The sequence below is a fragment of the Primulina tabacum genome, chromosome 2, assembly GCF_025594145.1.
Source record: "Primulina tabacum isolate GXHZ01 chromosome 2, ASM2559414v2, whole genome shotgun sequence".
Taxonomy (NCBI): domain Eukaryota; kingdom Viridiplantae; phylum Streptophyta; class Magnoliopsida; order Lamiales; family Gesneriaceae; genus Primulina; species Primulina tabacum.
The window spans coordinates 47,781,171-47,807,160 of NC_134551.1; the positions used below are offsets into that span (position 1 = coordinate 47,781,171).

Here is a 25,990-nt window from a genome sequence, read left to right on the forward strand (position 1 = left end):
AGGTAGCTTTTGGCTTTGAACCTGCCCTAGTGGAATACAATCGGATTTACTAGGCCACGAAGTGAACGTGATGTCTTGAACTTCTTGGCGGTTCATGTAAAACCAGACAACTGTACCCACATGATAACCTTCCTTCCATTTCCATTTTGTTTTATCGGTTGTGTCTGTTTTGGCCATGGAACACATCTTGGCTTCATATGTGTTTCATCGTGGGGGCCCGTCCTCACACGTACATAGGTGATCTCCTTGTAAAAGGATATCCTACTTACCCCGCTTTTGCAAGCTACGGAATCATTAAAAATACAATACTTAACCTCGCTACCTTTGTAGGCAACTTCACTCATCGTCTTAGGAATGAGGAGTGATTCCTCAAGTTCTCATAATTTAGTTGTCCCATTGAACCAAGATCTTGGGATCTCCAATCTACAAGGTTGGGTTGCCACTATGAAAACTTTATTTGGTAGGTTTTAAACTCATTCCTCTTGACAGACAGTACATTTGATCTCTATTTAATGCTTTTGTAAGCGGATCCGCTAAGTTATCCTTTGATTTGATATAATCAACAGATATAACTCCATTAGAGATCAACTGTCGCACAGTATTATGTCTTCGACGAATATGTCGAGACTTGCCATTGTACATACTGTTTTGTGCCCTTGCAATTGCCGACTGACTGTCGCAATGTATCAAGATTGTTGGCACTGGACTCGTCCAACATGGAATGTCCTCTAGAAATTTGCGAAGCCATTCAGCTTCTTCTGCAGCTTTATCTAGCGCTATGAACTCCGATTCCATGGTAGATCTAGCAATGCAAGTTTGTTTCGATGACCTCCAAGAGACTGCTCATCCACCAATGCTAAATACATAGCCGCTGGTGGATTTGGATTCATTGGTATCAGAAATCGAATTTGCATCACAGTATCCTTCAAGTACTGCAGGATACCTTGTGTAATTTAGTCCATATTCTGATGTGTGCTTTAAATATCTAAGCACCCTTGTTAACGCCTTCCAGTGTGCATCACTAGGATTACTTGTAAACCGACTTAAGTTGTTAACCGCACAAGCGATGTCAGGTCTAGTACAATTAGTGATGTACATAAGGCTTCCAATTATTCTGGAGTATTCCAGTTGGGAAACTGGTTCTCCACGATTCTTCGCCAAATATACATTCACGTCTAAAGGCATTTTTACTGGGGTAGAGTCATAAGCGTTAAACTTCTTTAACACTGTTTCTATATAATGAGATTGAGATAGGACTATTGCTTCTGGAGTTCTAAAGATTTTAATCCCTAGAATTACATCAGCAATACCCATATCTTTCATATCAAAATGTTTTGTCAACATTTTCTTTGTACCCTTAATCAACTCTTGGTTATTTCCCATTATTAGCATGTCATCCACATATAGACATACTATCACATAAAATTCTCGAGTGCCTATAATGTAAACACATTTGTCACACTCATTAATCTTAAATCCATTTGACAATACTACCTTGTCAAATTTTTCGTGCCACTGCTTGGGCGCTTGTTTAAGTCCATATAGCGACTAAATTAAACGACAGACCTTTCTTTCTTGTCCTTTAAGTATGAAGCCTTCAGGTTGCTCCATATATATTTCTTCTTCAAGTTCAACATTTAAGAATGCCGTTTTGACATCCATTTGATGTATCTCAAGGTTATGCAAAGCTGCAATAGCAATGAGCACACGAATGGATGTTATTCTTGAAACTGGTGAATACGTGTCGAAGAAATCATGACCTTCTCTTTGTCTATAGCCTTTGGTCACAAGCCTGGCTTTGTATTTTTCAATACTTCCATCAACTCTCATTTTGTTTTTCAATATCCATTTGCATCCCAATGGCTTGGTACCTGGTGGAAGATCCACTAGTTCCCAAGTATGGTTTTGCAAAATAGAGTCCATTTCTGAGTTGATGGCTTCTTTCCAATAAGGAGCTTCAGGGCTAGCCAGAGCATCTTGTATGTTCTTTGGTTCATTCTCCAACATAAAAGTGTGGAAGTCTGGACCAAAGAACTTTGAGATTCTAGCCCTTTTGCTTCTTCTTGCCTCTTGCTCCTTTGAAGAGCCTTCCAATGGTATAGCATTTTCATTTAGAGTTGGCTCATGTGTAGGTACTTGACCTTCATGCTCCATCTCAAGTTTTCGCTTGCTAGAACCATTTTCTTTCCTCTCTTTACAAGGAAATATATTTTCAAAAAAGACTGCATTTCTTGACTCAATTGTCATGCCCGTATTCATTTATGCATTTTCAGATTTGTGCACTATAAACCTATAGGCACTACTATTATGTGCATATCCGATGAATATGCAGTCGACCGTCTTTGGTCCAATTCGCTCTTGTTTAGGCTTTGGTATTTCAACCTTAGCTAGACACCCCCACACTTTGAGGTACTTGTAGGAAGGCTTATGACCTTTCCACAATTCGTAAGGAGATTTGTCATTTTTCTTGTGGGGTATCTTGTTCAGGATGTGATTAGCCGATAGTATTGCTTCCCCCCACAAGTTTTGGGGTAGTCCTGAACTTATTAACATAGCATTCATCATATCTTTCAGAGTTCGATTCTTTCTTTCGGCAATACCATTCGATTGTGGTGAATAAGGAGCAGTCGTTTCATGAATTATACCCACAGATGTGCAAAATTCATCAAACGGTGCTCCGTATTCGCCCCCTCTATCGCTTCGAACTCTCTTTATTTGTTTGCCTAGTTGATTCTCAACTTCGGTCTTATAACATTTGAATGCTTCAAGAGCTTCATCTTTCGACCTCAAAAGATATATGTAACAGTACATTGTATTATCATCAATGAATGTCACGTAATATCTTTTCCCTCCTCTAGTTTGTACAAACTTTAAATCACCAAGATCGGTGTGTATTAGTTCTAGAGGAGTTGTACATCTTTCAATCGAGTGGTAAGGCGCTTTGGTCATTTTTGCTTCAACACATATCTCGCATTTGTGTGTTGGATCGACGTTGTGTTTAGGCAATAATTTAAGTTTCATTAAACGTTGCAAGGTATTAAAATTTACGTGTTCTAAACGAACATGCCATAAATGAGAACACTCAAGCAAGTAAATAGAACTTTTGTCTTTATTACTTTCAACAACATTTTGGCGTAAAGCCATTACATTCAACTTGAAAAGGTTCTCATCGAGATATCATTTTCCAATAAAATGACCATTCTTTGTCAATACAACCTTGTTAGACTCAAATACTAGTCTAAACCCGTGTTTGACCAACAGAGACCCCGACACGAGGTTCTTTCTTATGTCTGGTACATGAAGTGCATCAACAAGGGTTACTTCCAAACCCGATGTCATCTTCAGTACCACATTTCCGATGCCTACCACCTCAGATGTAGCGGAGTTCCCCATGTATAGTTTTCTCCCGGTCGATGGAGTGTATGTGGAGAACATCCCCTTGTTTGAGCATATGTGTCGAGTTGCTCCAGTATCAACCCACCACTCATTTGGGTTTTCCACCAAATTGGCTTCCAAAATAACTGCAGACAAATCGAGTTGAGAAAAATCAAATGGTACCGACCTTTCTTGAACTACGTTGGCTTGAGGATTTCCCTTCTTTGGCCTCCTACAATCCTTAGCCATGTGATTCGGTTTTCCGCAGTTATAACAAGTGCCTTTGAACTTCTTCTTGTTTGGTGGTTGTTGGCCTTGTTGTGGTTTCTTCTCAAACTTCCTCTTCTTCCCTTGAAAACTTGATTCAACAATGTTCACCCTTGCTGCCATTTTACTTGCCTTGGCCTCGGTGCTCTTGTTGTCCTCTTTTATCCTCAATCTCACAATGAGATCCTCAAATCCCATCTACTTTCTTTTGTGCTTCATGTAATTCTTGAAATCCTTCCACAATGGAGGGAGTTTCTCGATCAAGGCAGCAACTTGGAAGGACTCGCTTAGACTCATTCCTTCCGCATGAATCTCGTGCAAGAGAAGTTGTAGTTCTTGCACTTTACTCATCACAGATTTTGAGTCCACCATCTTGAAGTCCAAAAATCTCCCAACAATGAACTTTTTCAAGCCCGCATCCTCCGCCCTGTATTTCTTATCAAGCATATCCCATAGTTCCTTGGCGGTCTTGACTTGACAATACACATTGTACAATGCATTGTCAAATCCATTTAGGATGTAGTTCTTGCACAAGAAGTCACTTTGGTTCCATGCATCCAAAGCGGCCCTCATGTTGGTATCTGTCTCATTTTCATCAACGGTGGGAGGATCCTCCTTCAAGAACCTTGACAAACTCAAGGTTGTGAGATAGAAAAGCATCTTTTGTTGCCATCTTTTGAAGTCCGCACCAGAAAACTTCTCCGGTTTCTCTCCTTGTGCAATGATTGCATGTGGTGTTGTAGATGTTGATGCCATTGAAATTCTTCTTGCAAATGATCAAAAAACCAAAATTATTCTTAAGATTGTTGTTTGTGGTATTCAAATATGAGAGGAAAGCAAGAAGAAAACAAAGAATATGGCTTGTAGAGGCAAGTGTTGAACAATTTCTCCTTAAGAAGAATTTGCCCCTCACAATGTGCTAGAGGTTTGTGGCAATCTTCTCCCAAGATACAACTACAACACTTGAATAATTAGCACTCAAATATTCAAGTTTTTTCACAAAAAAATGAAGAAACTCTCTCTTGTTTAAGAAGGAAGAAGAACAATATGCTTATGATATGTTATGTGTAATGTGCTTTGATTTTCAAAAATCAAGCATTTAATGTTTTTCATGTGAAAGGACATGATCTTTCATTCATAGGGAGTGTCTCTTGGCCATTGTAACTGATCACAAGCATCAAACAATGCCAAAGGAATGAAAAAACGTCAGAGAAACTCGAAGGGGCGCAGGCGCGCGTGCGCGCTGCCGAGCGCTCTCGACCGCGCCTGCTTCTGTCTCGGCAGGCACGCGCAAACCCGCGCGGCTGCGCGGCTGCCTCTGTCATAGGCAGGCGCGCGCGCGGGGCTGCGCACAGACACGCGCGCAGGCACGCCTGCTACTGTTCACGAAGCAAATTTTTTTTCCCGTTTCCGTTCCTTACATGTTCCGACTACTCGTTTGAAGTTCTTTCAACATTTGATGAACTCGTTTCGAGTTTAATTCAGAACCACCGAACTTAATATTCGTTCATTAAGCTTTGTTCTTCGTTTCGAATTTTTCCAAATCAAACACATTGATTTATTTGCTTAATTTTCATTCATTAAGCATCAAAATTCCAACAATGGCCACTTACTGGAACCTGTTGCTATATCTGGCAACAAAGTGAGCCAACTTATAGGCACCATCTTCACCACCGTGTTTAATTTGGATACAGATATTTGATCCCACAGTATGAGATTGCATCAGAATAGCTCATAAAAGTTCCACCAGTGCATTGGCCTGAATGCATCTCACTTATCTACTAAACAGCAGTTAAGCTCCAGCCAAAGATAAATTACATGGCCATCAATATATATATATATATATATATATATATATATATAAGGATGCGCGATCTTGTTGTTCCTGGTAAAAGCGACTATTATATGACAGATTGGGGCGCGGCACACCAATAATGAAATGGAAAAATGTCTGAGACCACAGGAAATGAATTTTAGAGAAAAAATAAAAAATAATGAGGGTTTTCTTACATTGCTTCAAAAGATGATGAAAAAACACACATTAATTTCTATAAAACTCTAACTAGTATCAAAAACAAAAACAAATTTCGACTACGCATTTAACTTATTATTTCTAACTATTATATTCAAATCAATACTCACTGTCTCAAATATAAATGCTTACATTTTTTCTGTCATTCATCCAATACATATAGTCAAATGTCTATATTTGATATTAATTTCTTTATTTTTTTACCAATTTATCACATTAAATAAATAACCACTTCCAATAATAGTTTACATCATATTAAAACATTCATTAAATAAAGGTAAAAATGAAAATTTTCTTTGTAAAATAGATTTTTTTTTCAGATAAATTTCTCAATATGTATGAAAACACAGATAAACCTATATATACAAGACATGTGGAATATATACAAAGTATTATGATAAACTAGCTACTATCGCACACGGGGTGCATGTGCCTATATATTATAAATACCAATAAAATATGTCATACTTATAAGAATTTATTAGTCTATGAGATAAATTAATATGCATAAATATTATAAAAAGAAATATTATGAAATCTTCCGAAGATGAGTATCCTTTATTTGATGGATTTAGTAGATTTAATATTTTGAAGGTAGTTAGGAGTATTCAAATTTCGGATAAAACAAAAAAAAAACGAAAATTCAAATAGAAAAAGCCAAACACCGAACCAAACAGAAAATCGAATTATTAAACTCGAATATAAATGCAAACCAAAATTTATATGGTTCGATTTCATATTATATATGTCAAATCGAACCGATCAAACAAACCGAAGTTTTATTCAATTAATGATTTTAATTATATTTATTTTTATATTTTATATTTTGAGATGATATTTAGTTAATGAAGAATTATTTTGAATAAATTTTAGTTGATTTTTGTTTAGTTAATTTATTTAGATTTTATATTTAAATATTTTATTGAATTATCTAAGAAGATAATATATTATATTTTAAAATATATTTTTACTATTAATTTAAATAATTGTCAAAGTCGAAATAATTGAAGCATTTTGCTAGAACATCAAACTCAACCAAATGAAAACAGTTCGAATATCAGATTATATATTTCCAAAATCAAAAAAGCTTAAAAATACTGAAAATTGAACTAACCGATAAACACTTCTTATGACACTTCTTCTCTCATATTTTTCCATCCACATTTTGATTGTAAAAAGAAAATGAAGGTAGTTTTTTAGATTTGATTATACCAAAATGTACCAATAAGTTTTTATGGTGTGCACATTCTGATTAGCATTTAATGACAAAAAAACACTAGGATTAATTAACGTCAAAAGTGTGAGAGATAAAAAAAGTTATTTGTAGGTCAACAAAAATTTTGGCATGACTTTTTCATAAGTAGTATATCCCAAAAATTTGAAAACAACACAAACAATATTTATATATTTGGAATAAAGTCATGTCATCAATCAATAAATCTATAGTCTCACTGATCAGGACTATACACATGCAAAACCAACAAAGTGCGATCACATAACTATCAATCTTAAATATCGTAAAAATTATCAATACAACTACTCAGGACATCTTTCCAACAAATGCATGGCTGATAGTTTGAAATATGGAAGACTATTATCCTTTTAGTGGGTTGGGTGTATTTAGTAGATTTATAATGTGGAAAGAAGTTATACCTCATCTCTCCTATTTATACATCCACGTTTTAATTTTAAAAAGAAAATAAGGATAGTTTGGCCATACCAAAACTTACCAAGAGATTTTTATGTTGGCCACATTTTTTATGAAATAGAAAAGATATAAATGTAAATGTATTACATTCTCAATTATTTTTAAAAAATATCCCAAAAGAAGCAACAAGAATAACATACCACGCTCCCAATTCCAAACGAACTGCAAATCACTCGTATCCGTGCGAAAGGTACAATCTTTACGTATAAATACTTGTATATATTTTCTCAGCAAGAAAGCAAATCCACGAAATGTCTGAGTTTTCCATCTTCATTTATGTCCTTCACCCACTCGCCATTCCTTTTGAGATTGACCCTTTTGTATTCTTCATCGTGTACTTTTGATATTCCTCTAACATACCCTTTTTCTCTCTCTTTTTCCCCTTCTTACTTTACGATGATTGGACCACGTCTCAGCGTCAGTCACCACCTTAACGGGGCCCGCCGAGGAATCACTCAGCTCATCGCCGTGTAAACTACGTATGTTTGTTTTCATTTTTTTTGGGTGTCTTGGGAATTATACGTATTGTTCTTGCACCTCGTGGCACTTGTGTGTTGTATCTGGTAGTTGTACGTGGAATTTTGTTTTTCTGTTGATGAAATAATGGAGCTTTCTGAGATGGATTGTGCAAAGAACATGGTTTTGAATGATAGCTGAGACTTAAAGGAAGGATAGCGTGAGAGATTACTCTCTGGGTAAGCCAAAATCCTAAAATTGCTTGTTTAAAGAATTGATGTTGGTTTGCGTTATCGAATGGGAGGGGACTGATAAATTTTCTTTGAATCGATTATTGTTATTGTTTGGTTGTCAATGGGGTGTTTCATGGTGGGTTTTCCTTTAATTTCAAGAAAATTGATCACGTAAATTGTTTTTTATTCCATGTTTGTATTGTCGGTTTTTTGTAGGATAGGGTATCGATTCATCCTGTTGGGACTGTGTGGGGGAGTTTCAAGGCTTTAGTGGAAGGTGGGATTTGATTTTGCAGCTTAAAGGGGGTTGTATTTGTTTTTGAAGTCTTTTTGTCTGATTTTGATTCATCCTGTTGGGACTAGAAATATTTGAAGGTTTTTAATTTTTCCTGGCCTGCGTGTAATTTTGACGGATTTTAGTTTCATCTGTCTGCAGTTTTATTGCTAGTTGAAACTTTGTTTCCAGATGAAAGTGTGATATTTGAAGGGTCGTTTTATTTTGGTTGTAGCAGCTATATTTCATGGTTTTATGTGCTCTTGATTGGTTTCAGGGTTCTTAAACTCTGATGGAGGTGGAAATGGGATCTTCCCTTTTTGCATTTTGATGTGTTGGAAAAGTTTAGTTCGATATATGTGAGCGGTATGGAGATTTCGTAGCATAGTTTTTGTTCTACAGGAGGAAGAAAAGGTGAACCAAGTAGCTACTATTTATATTGGTAAAATTAGTTAAATCACCATAAATGGATGAAGAGGCAACTTCTTGGATAAGGAGAACAAAATTTTCTCACACTGTTTGTCACCGTTTTGATGCTTCAAGATTGGGGTCTGTTCCTTTCACCATTCAGCCAAATAGTAAATCAAGTGTCAAATCTAGACCGGAATCAGGTAGAGTAAATAATCCGATACCAGGACCAAATGTCGTCCAAATTCAGCGACACCCTACTGCAAATACACAGAGGGCTATATCCCCCCACCCTGAAACAAAGGTTTCTGACACTTTTAAGGAAGCCAGGTCTCTTCAGAGGAGATTCTCAACCCCACATCCACAACGGAAAGAGCACGAGAAAGGAATCGTTGGCAAGTTGCTCCGTAAGGATTCCCATGAAATCAAGTCTCCTCCTTCGAGGTTGTCAAGGAACCATAGCCCCCTTAGGCACTTCACATCAATGAAGTTTCACGAGAAGGCTAAAAGCCGCAAGGAGTCGGGTTGGACAAAGTATTTTGATCATGGTGGGGGAAGGGTCACCTCTGTAGATACTGCTGATGAGCAGATGATTGATCTTTCGAAATTATTTTTAGGGCTAAGATTTGCACACGGGGCACATAGTCAGCTTTACCATGGGATGTACATGGGCGAACCTGTTGCAGTGAAAATTATTAGGGTCCCAGATGATGACGAAAATGGAGATTTAGGTGGTCGGTTGGAGAAGCAATTTGTTAGAGAGGTCACTCTCTTGTCTCGTCTCCACCATCAAAATGTTATAAGGGTATTTGTTTTTGCTCAACAGATCTTCTGTATTTGATCTTCATTTGTCTTTTTCGTTGAGATTTCAGTTATACTATTGATTGGATTTTGTTCTTATTGTTTTTGAATCTAAGGTATCCTGATATCTTAGTAATGCTGTTGATTGATAATGTAGCTTGTAGGGGCATGCCGAAAACCTCTAGTCTTTTGTATTGTCACTGAATATTTGATGGAGGGCTCGTTGAGAGCATACTTGCACAAGCTTGAGCATAAATCTCTTCAGTTGCAAAAGTTAATCTCGATGGCTTTGGATATTGCACGAGGAATGGAATTTATTCACTCACAGGGTGTTATTCACAGGGATCTTAAACCTGAAAATGTTCTGATTAGTGAAGATTTCCACATGAAAGTTGCTGATTTTGGTATTGCATGTTATGATGCACAATGTGATCTTTTGGCAGATGATCCAGGAACTTATCGATGGATGGCTCCTGAAATGATTAAAAGAAAGCATTATGGAAAGAAGGTTGATGTGTATAGCTTTGGACTCATTTTATGGGAACTTGTGGCGGGAACCATCCCTTATGAAGATATGACACCTATACAAGCCGCTTTTGCTGTGGTGAACAAGGTACAGCCGTTTCTCTTCGATATGTTTTGTGTTTTTTTCAAATCCATATGTATAACCAAAAGTACCATTTCAGAATTTGAGGCCCTCTGTACCTTTCGACTGCCCCCTGGTCATGAAAGCTTTGATTGAACAATGCTGGTCGTTGCATCCAGACAAGAGACCCGAATTTTGGCAGATAGTGAAGGTGCTAGAGGAGTTTGAGTTGTCATTGGCTCGTGATGGGACCCTTAATCTGGTACAGACCCCAGCATGTCATGACCATAAGAAGGGATTGCGTCGTTGGATTAAAAAACTCAGTCCTAATAATCAAACTACTACTACATCGATGCCTAAACCAAAATTCTCTTGATTTTAAGCCCATTATCGACCTTTTGGTTTTGCCTGATCCAGTGTAATTAGAAGTGTTGTGCCAAGCTTCTTTTCTTGAAATTCTCTGTTTTTCAATATGCAAAAGTGACTGATCAGGTCTCATGGCGTTACCCCAGTTAATGATCTTTGTAAAATACAGAGTACACCACATTGAATTGCCATGTTTCTTTTTTCGGTAGTTTCTAACATTATCTTATTTGATGTAAACTGGGGAAATCTTGTCTTCCTTCCAATTCCCTATCATGTGCTCGCACATGAATTGCATCTTGCTTTATATCTCTTGAATACATAAAGTTATCTTATAATTTATGTTCATTACCATCGGGTTTTTGTCTCATCTTCTATTAAGATCGTGGGTTATTTTGCAAGTCTGCTCGTTTTGTGATGCGTAACTGGAGGCTGTTGCTGTGGATTTCTGGAAGCGTCTTCCGCTTAACTACCGGTATGTACCATCCTCTTGTACCTGGTTTTGATACATTACTAAGTTGGAGATGTGGTAGTGCAGGATTCATTATTTTTGTACAAGGCGTGTCTGTGTTTTTGTTTACACGCTAGGCTCGGTATCATAATTCACACGAGCCCTTGAGCTGGAGAAGTTGGTAGGTGGAAATTTTGGGTTTAATTTCTTGGTTACATGGAAACCATTCATCGATGAGTTTCAAGAATGCATTTTTTGAGTACAAGATTCTATTGGGGCTTTGGGCTCAAATGTATAGAATAGAAGATAGAGGCCCTTCAAAAGGATCAAACAAAAGATTGAATGCAAAAACTTGTGTGAGACGGTCTCACGGGTCGTATTTTGTGAGATGAATATCTTATTTGGGTCATTCATGAAAAAATATTATTTTTTATGCTAAGAATATTACTTTTTTTTGTGAATATCGGTAGGGTTGACCCGTCTCACAGATAAAAATTCGTGAGACCGTCTCACAGAGACCTACTCAAAATTGAAACATTATTTAGGATTAGGCACGTGCATATGAAGAGTTGCACAAAATTTCTCACATCCGTTTCTTTCTCTAGTTGTCGTTTGGTTCATGTGATAGGATAAGTAAAATGATATAATAAATGTGATTGTAAAATGAAAGGTAGGAAAAAATAACACATCATGATAAATTATATGATGTTTGATATGATATTAAATTGTTTGATTATTTTTATTAATTATATTATGAGTATTAAAACGTTCTCATTATATATTAAATAGTAATATATATTTTATTATTTGTCAAATTAATTTATTTAAAAAGTTGTGAATAAAATTAAAATTTTATTCATTATTAAATTTTCACTAATTTCAATTTTCGAATACATTTATTGTGATAATTAAAATAGTAATACAAATTTGAATATTAAGTAAAAGTGGATAATAATTATAATATTCTGGTTAAAAATAATATAATAATAACTAAATGTGATTAATAATAATTAAATTAGTTATAATATTTGTTAAATTATAAATTATATTTAAATATTATTAAATTGATTGAATTTATAATTATTTTAAACTTTTAAGATATTAAAGAAAATTTTAAATTAATCAAATATCGTCTGTTTTTCTGATTATAAAACGATCAATAAAAGGATAATAATGCTTACCATGCGGGTCGGGTGTGGACGGAATGAACTTATCATGATCTTAATAATGTATATCAAACACGTAGGGAGCATTAGTAATAATTAATTATGCTAACCTAGAAGTCCGTAACGGGTTTAGACAATTAATTTGTATACGGAATTAATGATCGTTTATTGGTTGTCGGGTGGTGTATTCAGTCCAGTTTTATTTCGCAGATCCATTGATTTTTCACGTGCTCGGTTGGAATTGAGAGAGTACATGTATTTAGGGATGTAAATAATCCGAATCGTTTGTGAGCTATTCGAAGCTCAATTCGATAAAAGCTCGTTTGAGCTCGTTTAATGAGGCTCGTTAAGATAAACAAATCAAACTGAAGCTTTAAAGTATTCGGCTCGTTAGCTCGTGAACATGTTCGTTGGTAAGTTCATGAGTAATCTTTTAGATGAAAAAATAATAGTTTTGATATTTGATTTATTTATTTTGCATATTATTTATGAAATACATAGAAAAATCTATTAAATTTATTTATTATAATAAATTTACAAATTTTAATAAAAATAATATATTTTTCTTTAAATATATAATTTATTTTTAATTAATTTAATGAAAATTAAAATGTATGATTCATATTTATTAAGCTTGTTTAGGCTCGATAAAGGCTTGAATAAGCTCGTGAGTCATGCATATATTCGTTAAATAAAGCTCGAGCTAGATTCGATTATAAACGAGTCAAGCTCAAACATTCAAGAGCTCGGCTCGACTCGATGACATTCTTACATGTATTGAAATTTTTTTGGTTTATTCAAACTTTTATTACTATAGTCAAACTTAATTTGGTATAGACTCAAATTTTTTTGGCTGTGTCGCTTATATATATATATATATATATATGTATAGCATTAGTCAAACTTATTTAGTCAAACTTATTTTGGTATAGGCTGGAATATCTGGCCTCGATCCGGGAGCCGGGTTGGACAGAGACCTAAACCGGACTCATGCCGTGGTCAATGGGTTTGGTCTGAAACCGCGTTCGTAGTCGAGTTGGTATTCATCGTTTTCAAACTCAAATGTCGACATTCTTGTCTTGAATGAGTAATAATTTTCAACTATTTAAATATTTTGAATCTAATTTTAGATAAGAACGAATTAACAACTTTATTTTAATTTTGTAAGAAATTATATTTTTAAAATTGGCTTTTAGCAAGTGTAAATTCTTATATCAAACTATCTTATGAAATACACTAAAACTCGGTGTTGAACACAAAAGAAGAATTAATTAAAGAATATGATAGTTTAAATAATCTTTATGTTCGGATATTTGTAGTGATCATTGACAAAGTTGTTCATATATTAGTATTACATGTCATTGGATTGATAATTCTTGGAACATTAAAAACAAGATTGTTTGCGTATGATGTTTTACTGTACTGCATACGACACAAAACATTTATCACCTTATATTTGTTATTTTAGAAGAATATAGTAAAAAAAAATTCCAATTTCTTTTGATAATATTAGTACAAATATTTATAGTGTTATTGGGCTTATTAAATATGTAAATCATCATTAGGTGCTAAATTTTTCCATATTAAGTGCACATGTCATATTTTAAATTTGTGTGGTCAAAATGAATTTAAAAGTTTAGAATCACATATTAAACCAATTAAGAGTGCAATTCATTATACATTGACACATTCCCAAGTTATGAAACCATTAAGCAAATTTTGTAAAATTAATGGTATGAAGCCTAAACGGTTTGCACGGGATGTTCCAACACGTTAGAATTCAACATATAAATAGTTATTATCGTCTTTTGGATATAAAAATTTATTATGATTATTTTTTCATTAATATATTCAAGCTCATGATATTTATTTGTTTGTGAAAGTATAATTCACCAGTACTAGTGAAATTTTAAAAATGTTAAATGATAATAGTGACTACTTATCTGGTGTTTATTATCTTAATTCTCATTTTATTGTAACATATTGTTACAACATGGCATGTATTTAGGGAACACATTTAATCTATTGATGATGTTTAAGTTTAATGTATTTATGTATAAGAAAATAATTTTTTTTTGAAATTCCTGAAATAATTTTTGTGTTATGTTTTATATCCTAAACTTAAATTGGATGGTTTACAAGAAACACTAACATTATATTATGATTTTTTAGACCATATTATGAAAATGGTTTCATCAACCTTACTGATTTTGTTTAATATTATAACTCATTTATATGATATTTATAATAAAAATAACACCACATATGGCGTATAAATTGTTGCACATAAACTACAATCTACTGTATAAGTAATATCATTTCTAAATTTACTAAAACACGATTTTTATTAAGAGAACCGACGAAACGTCCACGAGGATCTTCAAGTTCCTAGGTAGGAACTTGAGAATTATTTTTTCACAACTTCTGATTTTAATAATACAGATGAGGACACTTTCGACATATGGCGATGATGGTAACAAAAAGCTCAAGTATATCCAATTTTTTTTATAATGACAAAAAGAAATTATAGCATGCCTTGTTTCAACGATTGCAGTTGAATAATATTTTAGCATAAGAGGAAATACATTAGATGAGAAACATTATAGTTTAAGATTGAAAATTTTGAAAGCACGATGTTTATTCAATTATTGGTCAAAAGACTTTACCCAAACACGAGATGTTAAAAGTGATGAAGAAGAGCAAGATGAAATTGATAAAACATCTGTAACGACGGGAGAAAATATTAGTGATTGATCAAGATGTAGCTTTGAACGTAGGCTGAAGAAGTCATGTGGTAAGGCTTGGACAAGCCCTGTGATCGCAGAGAATAGCGAAAATTATGATGATTGAAGCTCGATATTTATGAAGATAAATTATTGATAATGTCATATTCTAGTAGTCCTAATTGTGGTATTTGATTCATTCAAAATTTTTGGAGAGATTTTTTTTTATTGAGAGTTGGAAATATTTGATTGTTTTTATAAGTGCAACTGTGCAAACTTTTTTTTAATTTTTTATTATTTAGATGTTTATTAACAAATAATAATTTTTATTTAGAAAAACAAAACAAAAGGTTTGAACTGGACCCATATACAGTAGTTAACTGGATCCGAACCGACTGAACTTTTTGTTTATTTATTTATTTTGAATTTTGAATTTTCATATCTTCCATGTATCACGAGATTAGTACCTTCACGCCGCTATTCTTCACCATAACATCTTTTGTTTTTCGTTTAAATATAACTACTCTGGCATTGAGATTTAGACTGTGCTTAGATTGATCCATTTAAAATAATAAATTTTAAATGAAATCAATCAATCTAAACGTGATCTATAAAAGTACGTTAGTCGTATTTCATGGCAGATTAAATCTTTTGTGATACAGTCTCATAAATTAATTTTCGTAGTACGCTAACGGGTCAACCCAATCAATATTTAAAATGAAAAGTAACATTTTTAGCATACAATATAGACAAAAACTCATATGAGAACATTTCACGAGTCAATTTTACGAGTTAAAATTTCCAACCTGACTTGATCCATTAAAAAATTTTGATTTTAATGTCAAAAGTATTATGGTTCGTTGCGGCTTTACTCGTTTCATAAATAAAAATTTATAAGATATTTTCACGTAAGACCAGTCGGTCAGGTAAATTGCTACTATAAAAAAAAATCCTTTATTCGATTAATGGTTACTGATAACCATTTATTATTTTGAATCCCGTGAAATCCAGAAGATAGATCACTACTGCAAATCCAAATGCTTTTGGACAAGATTTGGACATATATGTATTTCCAACGACGTCACTCGACTGACGTATATCAATTTCCGTCAGAGGGCAACATCTAGGAAGACACAAATGTGTTGCATGCTTTTGAAAAAGCAAAATATATATATTAATAATCCACATAATGAAAATAAATTAAAGGGGATACTGTTAATAGAACTGATTCTGTTTTACTTATATATATGATGATATCTCCTAGCTGAGACTAAGTAGATTGTTGCATTGTGAGTATCAAAACTGGAGGTATGGTACGAGTCGACTTGCGTGATAAAATCTCAATCAAAATAGTCAATCAAGCTCAACTTTCTTCTCCTATATATCGCGATAAGTGGTCTGAATCTTCAAATAAATAGCTCCCACATACAGAATATATAGGTCTTTAAACTTGTCCAGAAGGGGATGGATATTCATTTTGTAAGCTCCTCTTTCTTCTATTTTCCTTCTATTTTTTGGGTTGTATTGATCTTATAAAAAAATTTCTCTCCAGTAACTCAAGCACTCTAACAGTTCTCTTGGCCTAGAAATACTTTAAATTGTTATGTCGGATAGTACTCCTGTCTTTTCATTTTATCATTTTACAAATTCTGAGTGAACTAAAATATATCAATATAACACTTCATAGATCAACTTTCTCCATAAAAAATTTTTACATGTTAGACTTTTGTTTTCCTTTTTAACTTATTTTAGAAGTTGAAAGGTTTCGTTTAAATTTTATAAATTTCGTGTGTTATTTACTGATATTTTAGATTGTTTTGGTTTCTTTATTAATAATTTTTCTGAATTTAAATTTTTATATTTTAAATTTGTTTGATATTTTTTAATTATTATTTTACATGCACTATAATTAATAAATAATAATTAATTTTTGAATTTATATACACAAATAACAGAGAATAATTATTAATTTCTAAATTTTTTTGGGTTATTTATGTTTAGATGATTTCTAAGGGTAACTTTGTAAAATTTTAAAATTCCAAATTCGAATCCTTTTTTCTCCAAACAAGAAATGGATTTGTAAATACCTTTTTTAAATTTTAAACCAAACATCAAATGGAATTTCAAATACTTGAATTTCCAAATCCAAATTCACATTTTGAAAGAACCAAACACACTGTAAGTTTATTTATGTTTTGTAATTTTAGTCAAATTGTTAACGTGACATCAGAAATATCAGCAATTTTAGATGAATTGTCGACATTTTTCGATGACGCCTCAACATTCTCTGGTATTATGTCAGAATTTGGTGAAATACGACCAAAAAAATCAAAATTAAATAACTAAAACCAAACTTTCAAAATTTAGTACAGAAAAAAGTGTAAATCACATAAGTTTATTTCACTTTCAACTATAATCCAATACATCAAGGGGAAATTCTATCCCCACCGGGTGAAAACCGTTGATATGCATGAGCCCAGAATGTGCAGTGCAGACTGCAGCAGAGCTGTCTCCCCTACATCGGGATACCGTCAATGCCAAGAAAATATAAACTATGGTACAGTTATTTCAGAATTTCCTTTTCCTTTGTAAAATTAGATAATCGTGGTTAAACGGTCCCCGCCCGCTGATAAACAACGGCGGACCCCTTCACAATTCCTCTCACAAAAATACTTTATTTTCTCATGTAATAATAATACACATTGCCTTTCCTACATCATATTCACTTTCTTGAAAGCTTCAAGAATACCGCTTTACTTTAAAACCAATAATATCATAATAGTACACAGTAATGCTTTTGTGTTCACTTTTATCTGCAGACTCCCGATTTGAAAATATATATAAACATTACTAGGGTGGGATCAAAACCCTAGCTAATTCATAGATATATATTTATTGATCATGGATCAAAACCCTAGTTCGTCCAAACCTGACAGGAAAACTGTGGAGAAAAACCGGAGATATCAGATGAAATCCCTGTGCTCCAAGCTTAGCTCCATTGTGCCACCGCAATCACATACAGTTCATAGTTCATTTATCTTTTCTCCATCTGATTGAATTAATGATTTTCTTTGCATCATGCGACCTCGTTTGTTCATATCATGAAATTTCACAGGGAGCGGTTTCGCTGCTGGATCAACTGGAAGTAGCTACCAATTACATCAAGAAGCTGGAATTGAACTTGGAGAAAATTAAGCAGAAGAAAAACTGGTTAATGGGATCCAGCAACGGAGGCTTTAAACCACTAGAAATCGACGTTAACTTAATGGGTTCTGTTCTTGAGGTGATTCTGATGACTGGATTCAACTGTCAGTTTCTGTTTCGGGAAACTATCAGAATGCTACAAGAGGAAAATGCCGAGATTGCCAACGCAAGTTTCACGGTACAAGAAAATGCGATATTCCATACAATACATTGCCAGGTACGTGGACTAACATCGTCTTGATCTTTCTTAGATCAGAGCTTCCAGGAACTCCAAAGTGGAGATATTGCTTAAATATTTAGTGATTTTTTCCTTTTCAATGCACGCATATACTTTTTATCTAGAGAGGAAAAATATTATCATTCTAGGAAAATTAGGGGTCGAGAGTGATGCTCCTATCTAAATCCAATGGCGAAATTATAAGAGAGTGGGAGTGGTCCTGATCTTTAAATCTTTTATGTTTTTACATAAAAATAGAATAACCCTTTTGTTCCTTAATCTTATTATTGTTTTTAAGTTTCTCATTTCATATCCTAATATGAATTCTTGGTTGCTCTACTCTCTATCGTAAGAACAGGGCAGGTAATTCATTTAGATGGACTAAACGATCGAGATCCTCTACTTAATCCACCCATAGTTGCGAGCAGGGGCATGTTGGTCCCACGTGCGGAATTTGAGATAATAAAACCCGAAAATAAAGAATAAACTGGACACTGAGATTTACGTGAAAACCCTCTAAAAATTATTAGGGTAAAAACCACGTGCAAGATGAAAAGAATTTCACTATAATATTTTATGGTGTACAACTCACTCACTGTGTTTCCAAAGAGAACTCACACTCTCTTAATACAAGAGAAAACAAAACTATCAAATATTATAGAACTAAGCACTCAAATGCTATAGGATGAGAGAAAACTCGAAGAATTGATGATTTCAGAATGAAGGGGGAGCTCTATTTATAGAGCCCCTTGTCCGTGTGAAGACGCGTTTTTAACGCGTCGTCTGATAAATTTAGTCAATTCTGCCAACCACTAAATTCTTTTGTCAAACTTGTCTGCTCCATTGAGCTTGTCGACATTTCTTCTACTTGGAGATTTGATTGAAAATCAAACACATCTCCACACATTCTTTCAATCTTGTCATTTCCTGCTGCTTACGTTTCCGTTAAACCACTTGAGGATCTACACCACTCAAACTTATCAGTGTTCACTGGCTTGGTTAGAAAATCAGCTATGTTATCCTTTGTATGGATCTTCTGCATATCCAATCATCTTTCCTCTACTACTTCTCGCACAAAGTGAAATTGGACTCCAATGTGTTTAGTCCTTGAATGAAAGGCTGGATTCTTTGCGATGTGCAAGGCACTCTGACTATCACAAAACAAGGGAACATTCTCTTGTTTGTGTCCGATCTTCTCCAATAACCTTTTAATCCATATTGCCTCCTTGCAAGCTTGAGTAACTGTCATGTATTCTGCCTCTGTTGTAGATAATACCACAACAGTTTGCAGTTTTGAAACCCAGCTTACTGCTCCCCCTGCAAGTGTAAACACATAACCAGTAGTAGATTTCCTTTTATCAGGATCACCAGCATAATCTGAATCGTCATAGCCCCTGAGTGTAAAATATGATCCTCCATAACATAATACAGCATTTGAGGTACCCTTAATGTATCTAAGAATCCTCTTAACAGTGCTCCAATGCTTTCGTCCAGGATTCGCCATATACCGACCAACTGCTCCCACTGCTTGAGCAATGTTCGGTCTTGTACAGATCATGGCGAACATCAAACTTCCCACTGCTGATGCATATGGTACTCGAGACATCTCCATTCTCTCTGCTTCACTGCTAGGACACATCTCTGAGGATAACTTGAAGTTAACAGAAAGAAGGGTCGATATTAGTTTGCTATCTTGCATGTTGAAGCGTTGCAAGACTTTCTTCACATAATTTTTCTGGGAAAGTCAAATCTTTCTCCTACTTCTGTCTCGATGAACTTGCATCCCTAGATTCTTGTTTGCTGGTCCTAAGTCCTTCATATCAAATTCCCTAGCTAACTGTGCCTTCAATCCTTGGACCTGATCTTTGTTGGGGTCTGCTACCAACATGTCGTCCACATACAACAGTAAAATAATATAATCATCAGCAGACCTCTTGAAATATGTACAAGGGTCTGCACTCAGTCTGTTGTATCCTAGGCTCATGATATAGGAATCAAATCTCTTGTACCAACACTTCGGCGCATGTTTGAGACTGTACAGAGATTTCTTCGACCATCAAACCAAGTTCTCTTTGCCTATTTCCGCAAAACCTTCTGGCTGGAGCATATAGATTTCTTCTTCAAGATCTCCATGAAGAAACGCTATTTTCACATCTAGCTGTTCTAGATATAGGTCAAACACCGCACACAATGTCAGCACCACTCTGACTGTTGTAAGCCGAACCACAGGAGAAAATATCTCATTGAAGTCAATGACTTCTTTCTGAGCATACCTTTTTACCACCAATCTAGCACGATACCGCTCCACTTGGTTATTGCCATCACGCTTGATCTTATAGACCCATCTGTTTCCAATGGCTTTTCTCCCTTGTGGTAGTGTAACAAGATCCCAAGTTTTATTTATGTCTAATGTCTCCAACCCTTCTTACATTGCTATCATCCAAAAGGATACATTCGAGCTTTGAGTAGCCTCGTGGAAACTCGAAGGCTCACCATCCTCTGATAATAGACAATATGCAATATTGCTTTCAGTGACATAATCTGGAAGCCAAACTGGTGGTCTGCTGTCTCGAGTTGACTGCCTCACATTGGAAACCTCATACTCAACATGTTCTTGTTCTTCGTTCTCTGGTGCTGCTTCACCAGAAACTTGACCTTCGTCCGTTTTATTTTCCACCTGAAATATAGTAGTTTCTGAATTCAATGTGCATTTGTCTCCCTTTACTTTATCTTCTTCGAAGATAACATCTCTGTTAATGACAAGCTTGTGAACAGTAGGATCCCACAAGCGAAACTCCTTTACTCCATCAGCATAACCCAAGAAGATACATTTTCTGGATTTCGAATCCAACTTCGATCTTTCTTGCTCATTGTACAGAACGTACACATGAATTCCAAATGTATGCAAATGAGAATAATCTGTCGGCTTCCCGGTCCATATCTCCATCGGAGTCTTCAGATCAATCGCCACTGAAGGAGAACGATTGATAATATAACAAGCGATTTTGACTGCCTCCGTCCAAAATGACTTGTCTAGACCCGCAGTCCTCAACATAGCTCTTGTTCTGTCCAACAAGGTCCTGTTCATCCGCTCCGCCACTCCATTCTGTTGAGGTGTGTAAGCCCTCGTGAATTGTCTTTTGATGCCCTCATGTTGACAAAATGCATCAAATTTGTCACTGGTATATTCTCCTCCATTGTCAGTCTTCAGATACTTGATTTTATTTTCAGAATAAAGTTCAGCCCGCGCTTTGAAATTTTTGAAGACTTGGAAAACATCTGATATCTTCTTGATTGGATACACCCAACATCTCCTAGAGAAATCATCAATGAACGAGACAAAGTATCTCGCTCCTCCTAGGGATACAACTGGTGCTTGCCAAACATCCGAATGAATCAACTCCAGTATGCTTTTGCTCCTGGCAGTAGAAGTGCCAAAATTTAATCTGTGTTGTTTACTGGTAACACAGTGCTCACAAAAGGGTAGTGACACTTTTGTAAATCCCGGCAGCAGCTTCCGTTCTGAGAGAATTTTCAACCCCCGTTCTGACATATGCCCGAGCTTTCTATGCCATAACACTGTTAATTCTTCTCCTGAACGAATTGGTGCAACAGCTAGTTCTGCCTCTTTGTGTGTTTCTCCCAAAAGTACATACAGATTTGCATCAACTTTTTCCGCCTTCATAATCACAAGCGCGCCCTTCACAATTTTCATGATCCCGTTCTCGATATGGGTTTTGCACCCGATGTCATCCATCCAATTGCCCCAAGGACAAAAGATTTTTCGCCAGTCCTTTCACAAGTCGTACCTCATGTATGGTGCGAATGGTGTCATCAAACATTTTAATTTTGATAGTACCTACCTCACCGATTTCCAAGACTTGATCATTTATCATGAATACAGATCCTCCTGAGACTGGTTGATAATGATCAAACCATTCTCTCCGAGATGTCATGTGCCACGTCGCTCCTGAATCCATAGTCCATGTGTCACAAAATTTGTGCCTGCCTTCTGCAACAGTTGCTGCTTCGCTGAATAATATTTCACCACTGCCTGAAGTACTGGCCACATTTCCTTGAGAACCTTTTTCAATACTCGTAAACTCTTTCTTGAAGTGCCCTTTACCGCCACATTTAAAGCAGTAAATATTTTTCTTCTTACTTCTCGACTTTGATCTACCTCGTCTTTGGCTCCCACTGGAGTCACGGTCCATAAATCTTCCTCTTATCATCGGTAAAACCTATGCCTGTTTCGAAGTTACCAACATGTCTTCCTTATTCTTGCGCCGGCTTTCTTCTCCGAGAACCGCAGTTAAGACATCGTCGAATCTTAGAAAGTCCATAAGAATACTGTTGGTAATTTAATGATAAGTTGATCATATGAATCTGGTAGACTTTGAAGTAGAAGCTCTGCACGTTCATTTTCCCCTATTTTATGCCCCATGGAAGTGAGTTGGGCAAATAGAATATTTAGTGTGTTGATATGGTCGGCCATCGATGAGGATTCCGCCATTTTTAGAGTATGAAGCCTTCTCTTTAGGAAAATCATGTTGGTAAGGACTTGACCTCGTACATCTTTGTCAGAGTATCCCAAATAACTTTGGCTGTTTTTATCTCAGAGATACTTGGCAAAACTTCGTCAGTTATAGCCAAGTGTAAATTGGCAACGGCATTATCATTCATCTCATTCCACTTTTCATCGTAACTTCCATCGGTCTATCTCCAATAGCCGCCAAGCAATTCACCTTTCTTAAAACTGCTTGTATCTTTATTTTCCACAGCATAAAATTGCTTCCGTTGAACTTTGCTATCTCGTACCTTCCCGCCATTATGTCTACAACAATTTTAGTAGACTAGAAAAAATAATCTCATCTTAAATAAAAAAATCTCAAAAAATCTTTTCTGGTGTGGAAGATCAGTCTAGGCTGCAACCACGGAGTATACTCAAAATTTTAAGAAATTTTAAACCAAGGCTCTGATACCACTTGTTGGTCCCACGTGCGTAATTTGAGATAATAAAACAAAAAAATAAAGAATAAACTGGACACCGAGATTTACGTGGAAAACCCATAAAAATTATTAGGGTAAAAACCACGGGCAAGATGAAAAGAATTTCACTATAATATTTTATGGTATACAACTCACTTACTGTGTTTCCAAAGAGAACACACACTCTTTTAATACAGGAGAACAAATACCTCACAAATATTATAGAACTAAACACTCAAATGCTATATGATGAGAGAAAACTAGAAGAATGGATGATTTCAGAATGAAGGGGGAGCTCTATTTATAGAGCCCCTTGTCCGTGTCAAAACGTTTTTTTAACACGTCGTCGGATAAATTTAGTCAATTCTGCCAACCACTAAATTATTTTGTCAAACTTGTCTGCTCCATTTATTGAGGTTGTCGATAGGGCGGAGCTACATAGCCCTATACTCGGGCTTTAGCCCGAGTGGCCCAATTTTTTAAAAAAAATTTATATGTAAATTTTGTATAATTTTGAAATAATATGATATTAGCTCGAATATATCAATTTAAAATGATACAAGATTTTAGAGTTTAAAATTATAGCCCGTGCAGAGCCATATTTCTGGCTCCGCCACTGGTTGCGAGCACCTATCTGTCCACCACTTACCATTTCCACATTGATTGTGTTTCTTGGATCGGTTTCGGTTAATATTAATGTACTTGTTTGGTCTCTTCTAATTTAATTTGTTCACAGATTGAAGGATCTACGCCGGAACATGGAGCTACAAGGATAGCTGAGAGGCTAAGGAAGTTTGTGGCTCGTGTTGATCTTTAACAATGCACCAAACCATGCATCTTAGAACACGATTGGTTAACCTAGAAAGCGCATGTAGGAATATTGAAAAATCATTTCGGATATTTGATTTAATAGTTTTTAGAATGCAATCGAGTCTTTGGGAAGAAATGCATAGCGCGCCGCTGACCATTCGGCTTAAGCGCCTCTTGGGTCCTCCTAACGTGTTGTGTCGAATTTGATCATGTGATCACTTTGCTCTTCCTTCTTGATTAGTTAAAGGATCAATCAAACTAGTCCGCAGTTGATTTTTTATGGGATTAATGTTATTTACACTCCACTTTATGTTATCTGCATTCTATTTAATATATATAATTTATTTACAACAGCGCAAAACAAAAAAATAAGTAAAAATAAAAATATTTTTGCCAGATGAAATATGTTTTAACTAATTTTTATTAATATGTATAATTTATATTTTATCATAATTCAAGCATAATCAGTTAGAAATTTCATTCCATGGATCATTGAGTGAATTATCAATCAATAATCACGCATTCATTAATCTGGGAGCAAACTTTGCTCACAAAATAATGTAAAAATAGAAGATGTTTATATATATTTATAGAAGATTCCATTCCGAGTTATCTTCAGTAAACATGATCAGACCCATATCGGTTAGTCCCATCCATCACACTTGCTTAAACCCAGCTCCATCGCCTTGTCTGACCATCCCAACCACGATTTTCCTGTTCGTCGATTGCGTACGTAGTATCTTAATGCAAAATCCATGAGTCCAAAATTGATTTCGACATATGGAGTCTATAAACAGGACCATTAGATATAACGTAAAAACACTACTTTATTATGTTAGCATCTCATAAGTCATAACCATGTTTACCTACTCACCATGGATCGAGTTGTTCGCCTCCTATTGAAATTACGCCAACTGCAATTTTTTAGTTCTACCTACGATCCAATGTTGTCTGCTTATTAGACGCATCAGATACTGTTGTGGACATGTCCTGCTATTTAATGAGGTCATTATGGACTTCAATGAACATTTTGGTATGGCCGAATTTTGAGGATTGTTGATCCAGGCTATTAACTTGGGAAGGCCCCTTTTGTAGGAATTAATTCGGCTTGAGAGTGTTAATTATTACTCCATAATATTTTTGCAACTTTAAGCGGCTGACGACCTGATGACGACCGTATATAATATTAGAATAGTTCTACTGATATTTTTTTCGTAAGACGAGTAACTCTAATTATGTTTATAATAAAAAAATAATATTTTTAATGAGTGATCCAGATAAGAAATTCATCAAACGAAATTGTCTCGATTTCAGGTCCCCGTGTATTTTTTTTTTTTTTATGGTCAACCCAGAGTGTATCCGAGGTTCATTCCGGACTCAATTCTACAATTGGCTTCTCCGGCCTGTTGGATTAAAGTTCATTTTAAATAAATATTATAGAAGAGTATTTATGATTTCTTAAAAAATTAATTATTTGCAAAATCAGTTGATATGTTTCTTAACCTCAGATTTTGTGTTATAATCTGCTTAATGTAGTCAAAATCTCAAAGCTACTGCCCATGGCGATTTTGTTTCTTTAAAAATAATTATGGTATTTTAAATAAATAAATGAAAATATATTTGGACACTACAATTTATTAAGAGAGAGATGTGTGTTATCCAATTAGGAGTATTTTTTTGAGTAAGTCTCTTTGAGACGGTCTCACAACTCTATTATCGTGCGACAGTTCAATCCAATCAATATTTAAACTGAAAAGCAAAACTTTTAACATAAAATGTAATTTTTTTCTATGAATCGTGTCAGGATAGAGATATATCTCAAAAAATTAACATATGAGACGTTATCAAATGATTTTTTGTGTATTTTTTTATGTGTTATTAAATAAAATCACTTATTTACCAGACACTCTAGCTTTAAAAATTCCAA

The 25,990-nt window shown here is 35.0% G+C and overlaps 3 protein-coding genes across 10 annotated transcripts; 2 read left to right on the plus strand and 1 right to left on the minus strand.

The window, feature by feature from the left end:
* Positions 1-843: 843 nt before the first annotated feature.
* On the minus strand, positions 844-1,383 carry LOC142537796 (secreted RxLR effector protein 161-like). Its single transcript, XM_075643290.1, has one exon. It carries the CDS (start codon positions 1,381-1,383, stop codon positions 844-846), a length of 540 nt encoding a protein of 179 aa, XP_075499405.1.
* A 6,233-nt stretch (positions 1,384-7,616) lies between these two features.
* Positions 7,617-10,851, plus strand: LOC142533467 (serine/threonine/tyrosine-protein kinase HT1-like). Of its 6 annotated transcripts, none has more exons than XM_075640250.1 (5): positions 7,617-7,861; positions 8,288-8,348; positions 8,623-9,558; positions 9,712-10,167; positions 10,241-10,851. In XM_075640250.1, the coding sequence occupies exons 3-5, from the start codon at positions 8,812-8,814 to the stop codon at positions 10,514-10,516; spliced, it is 1,479 nt and encodes a 492-aa protein (XP_075496365.1). In that variant the 5' UTR covers positions 7,617-7,861; positions 8,288-8,348; positions 8,623-8,811; the 3' UTR covers positions 10,517-10,851. The 6 variants fall into 6 exon arrangements, with proteins under 6 accessions (XP_075496365.1, XP_075496374.1, XP_075496389.1 ...); XM_075640259.1 differs by having other exon boundaries at positions 8,293-8,348; XM_075640239.1 differs by lacking the exon at positions 7,617-7,861 and adding an exon at positions 7,868-8,077.
* A 5,287-nt stretch (positions 10,852-16,138) lies between these two features.
* On the plus strand, positions 16,139-24,361 carry LOC142537972 (transcription factor bHLH162-like). 3 transcript variants are annotated; one of them, XM_075643424.1, is made up of 3 exons: positions 16,139-16,322; positions 17,959-18,264; positions 23,990-24,361. In XM_075643424.1, exons 1-3 carry the CDS (start codon positions 16,308-16,310, stop codon positions 24,068-24,070), a joined length of 402 nt encoding a protein of 133 aa, XP_075499539.1. In that variant the 5' UTR covers positions 16,139-16,307; the 3' UTR covers positions 24,071-24,361. The 3 variants fall into 3 exon arrangements, with proteins under 3 accessions (XP_075499539.1, XP_075499537.1, XP_075499538.1); XM_075643422.1 differs by lacking the exon at positions 16,139-16,322 and adding an exon at positions 17,507-17,871 and having other exon boundaries at positions 17,963-18,264; XM_075643423.1 differs by lacking the exon at positions 16,139-16,322 and adding an exon at positions 17,514-17,864.
* Positions 24,362-25,990: the final 1,629 nt, after the last annotated feature.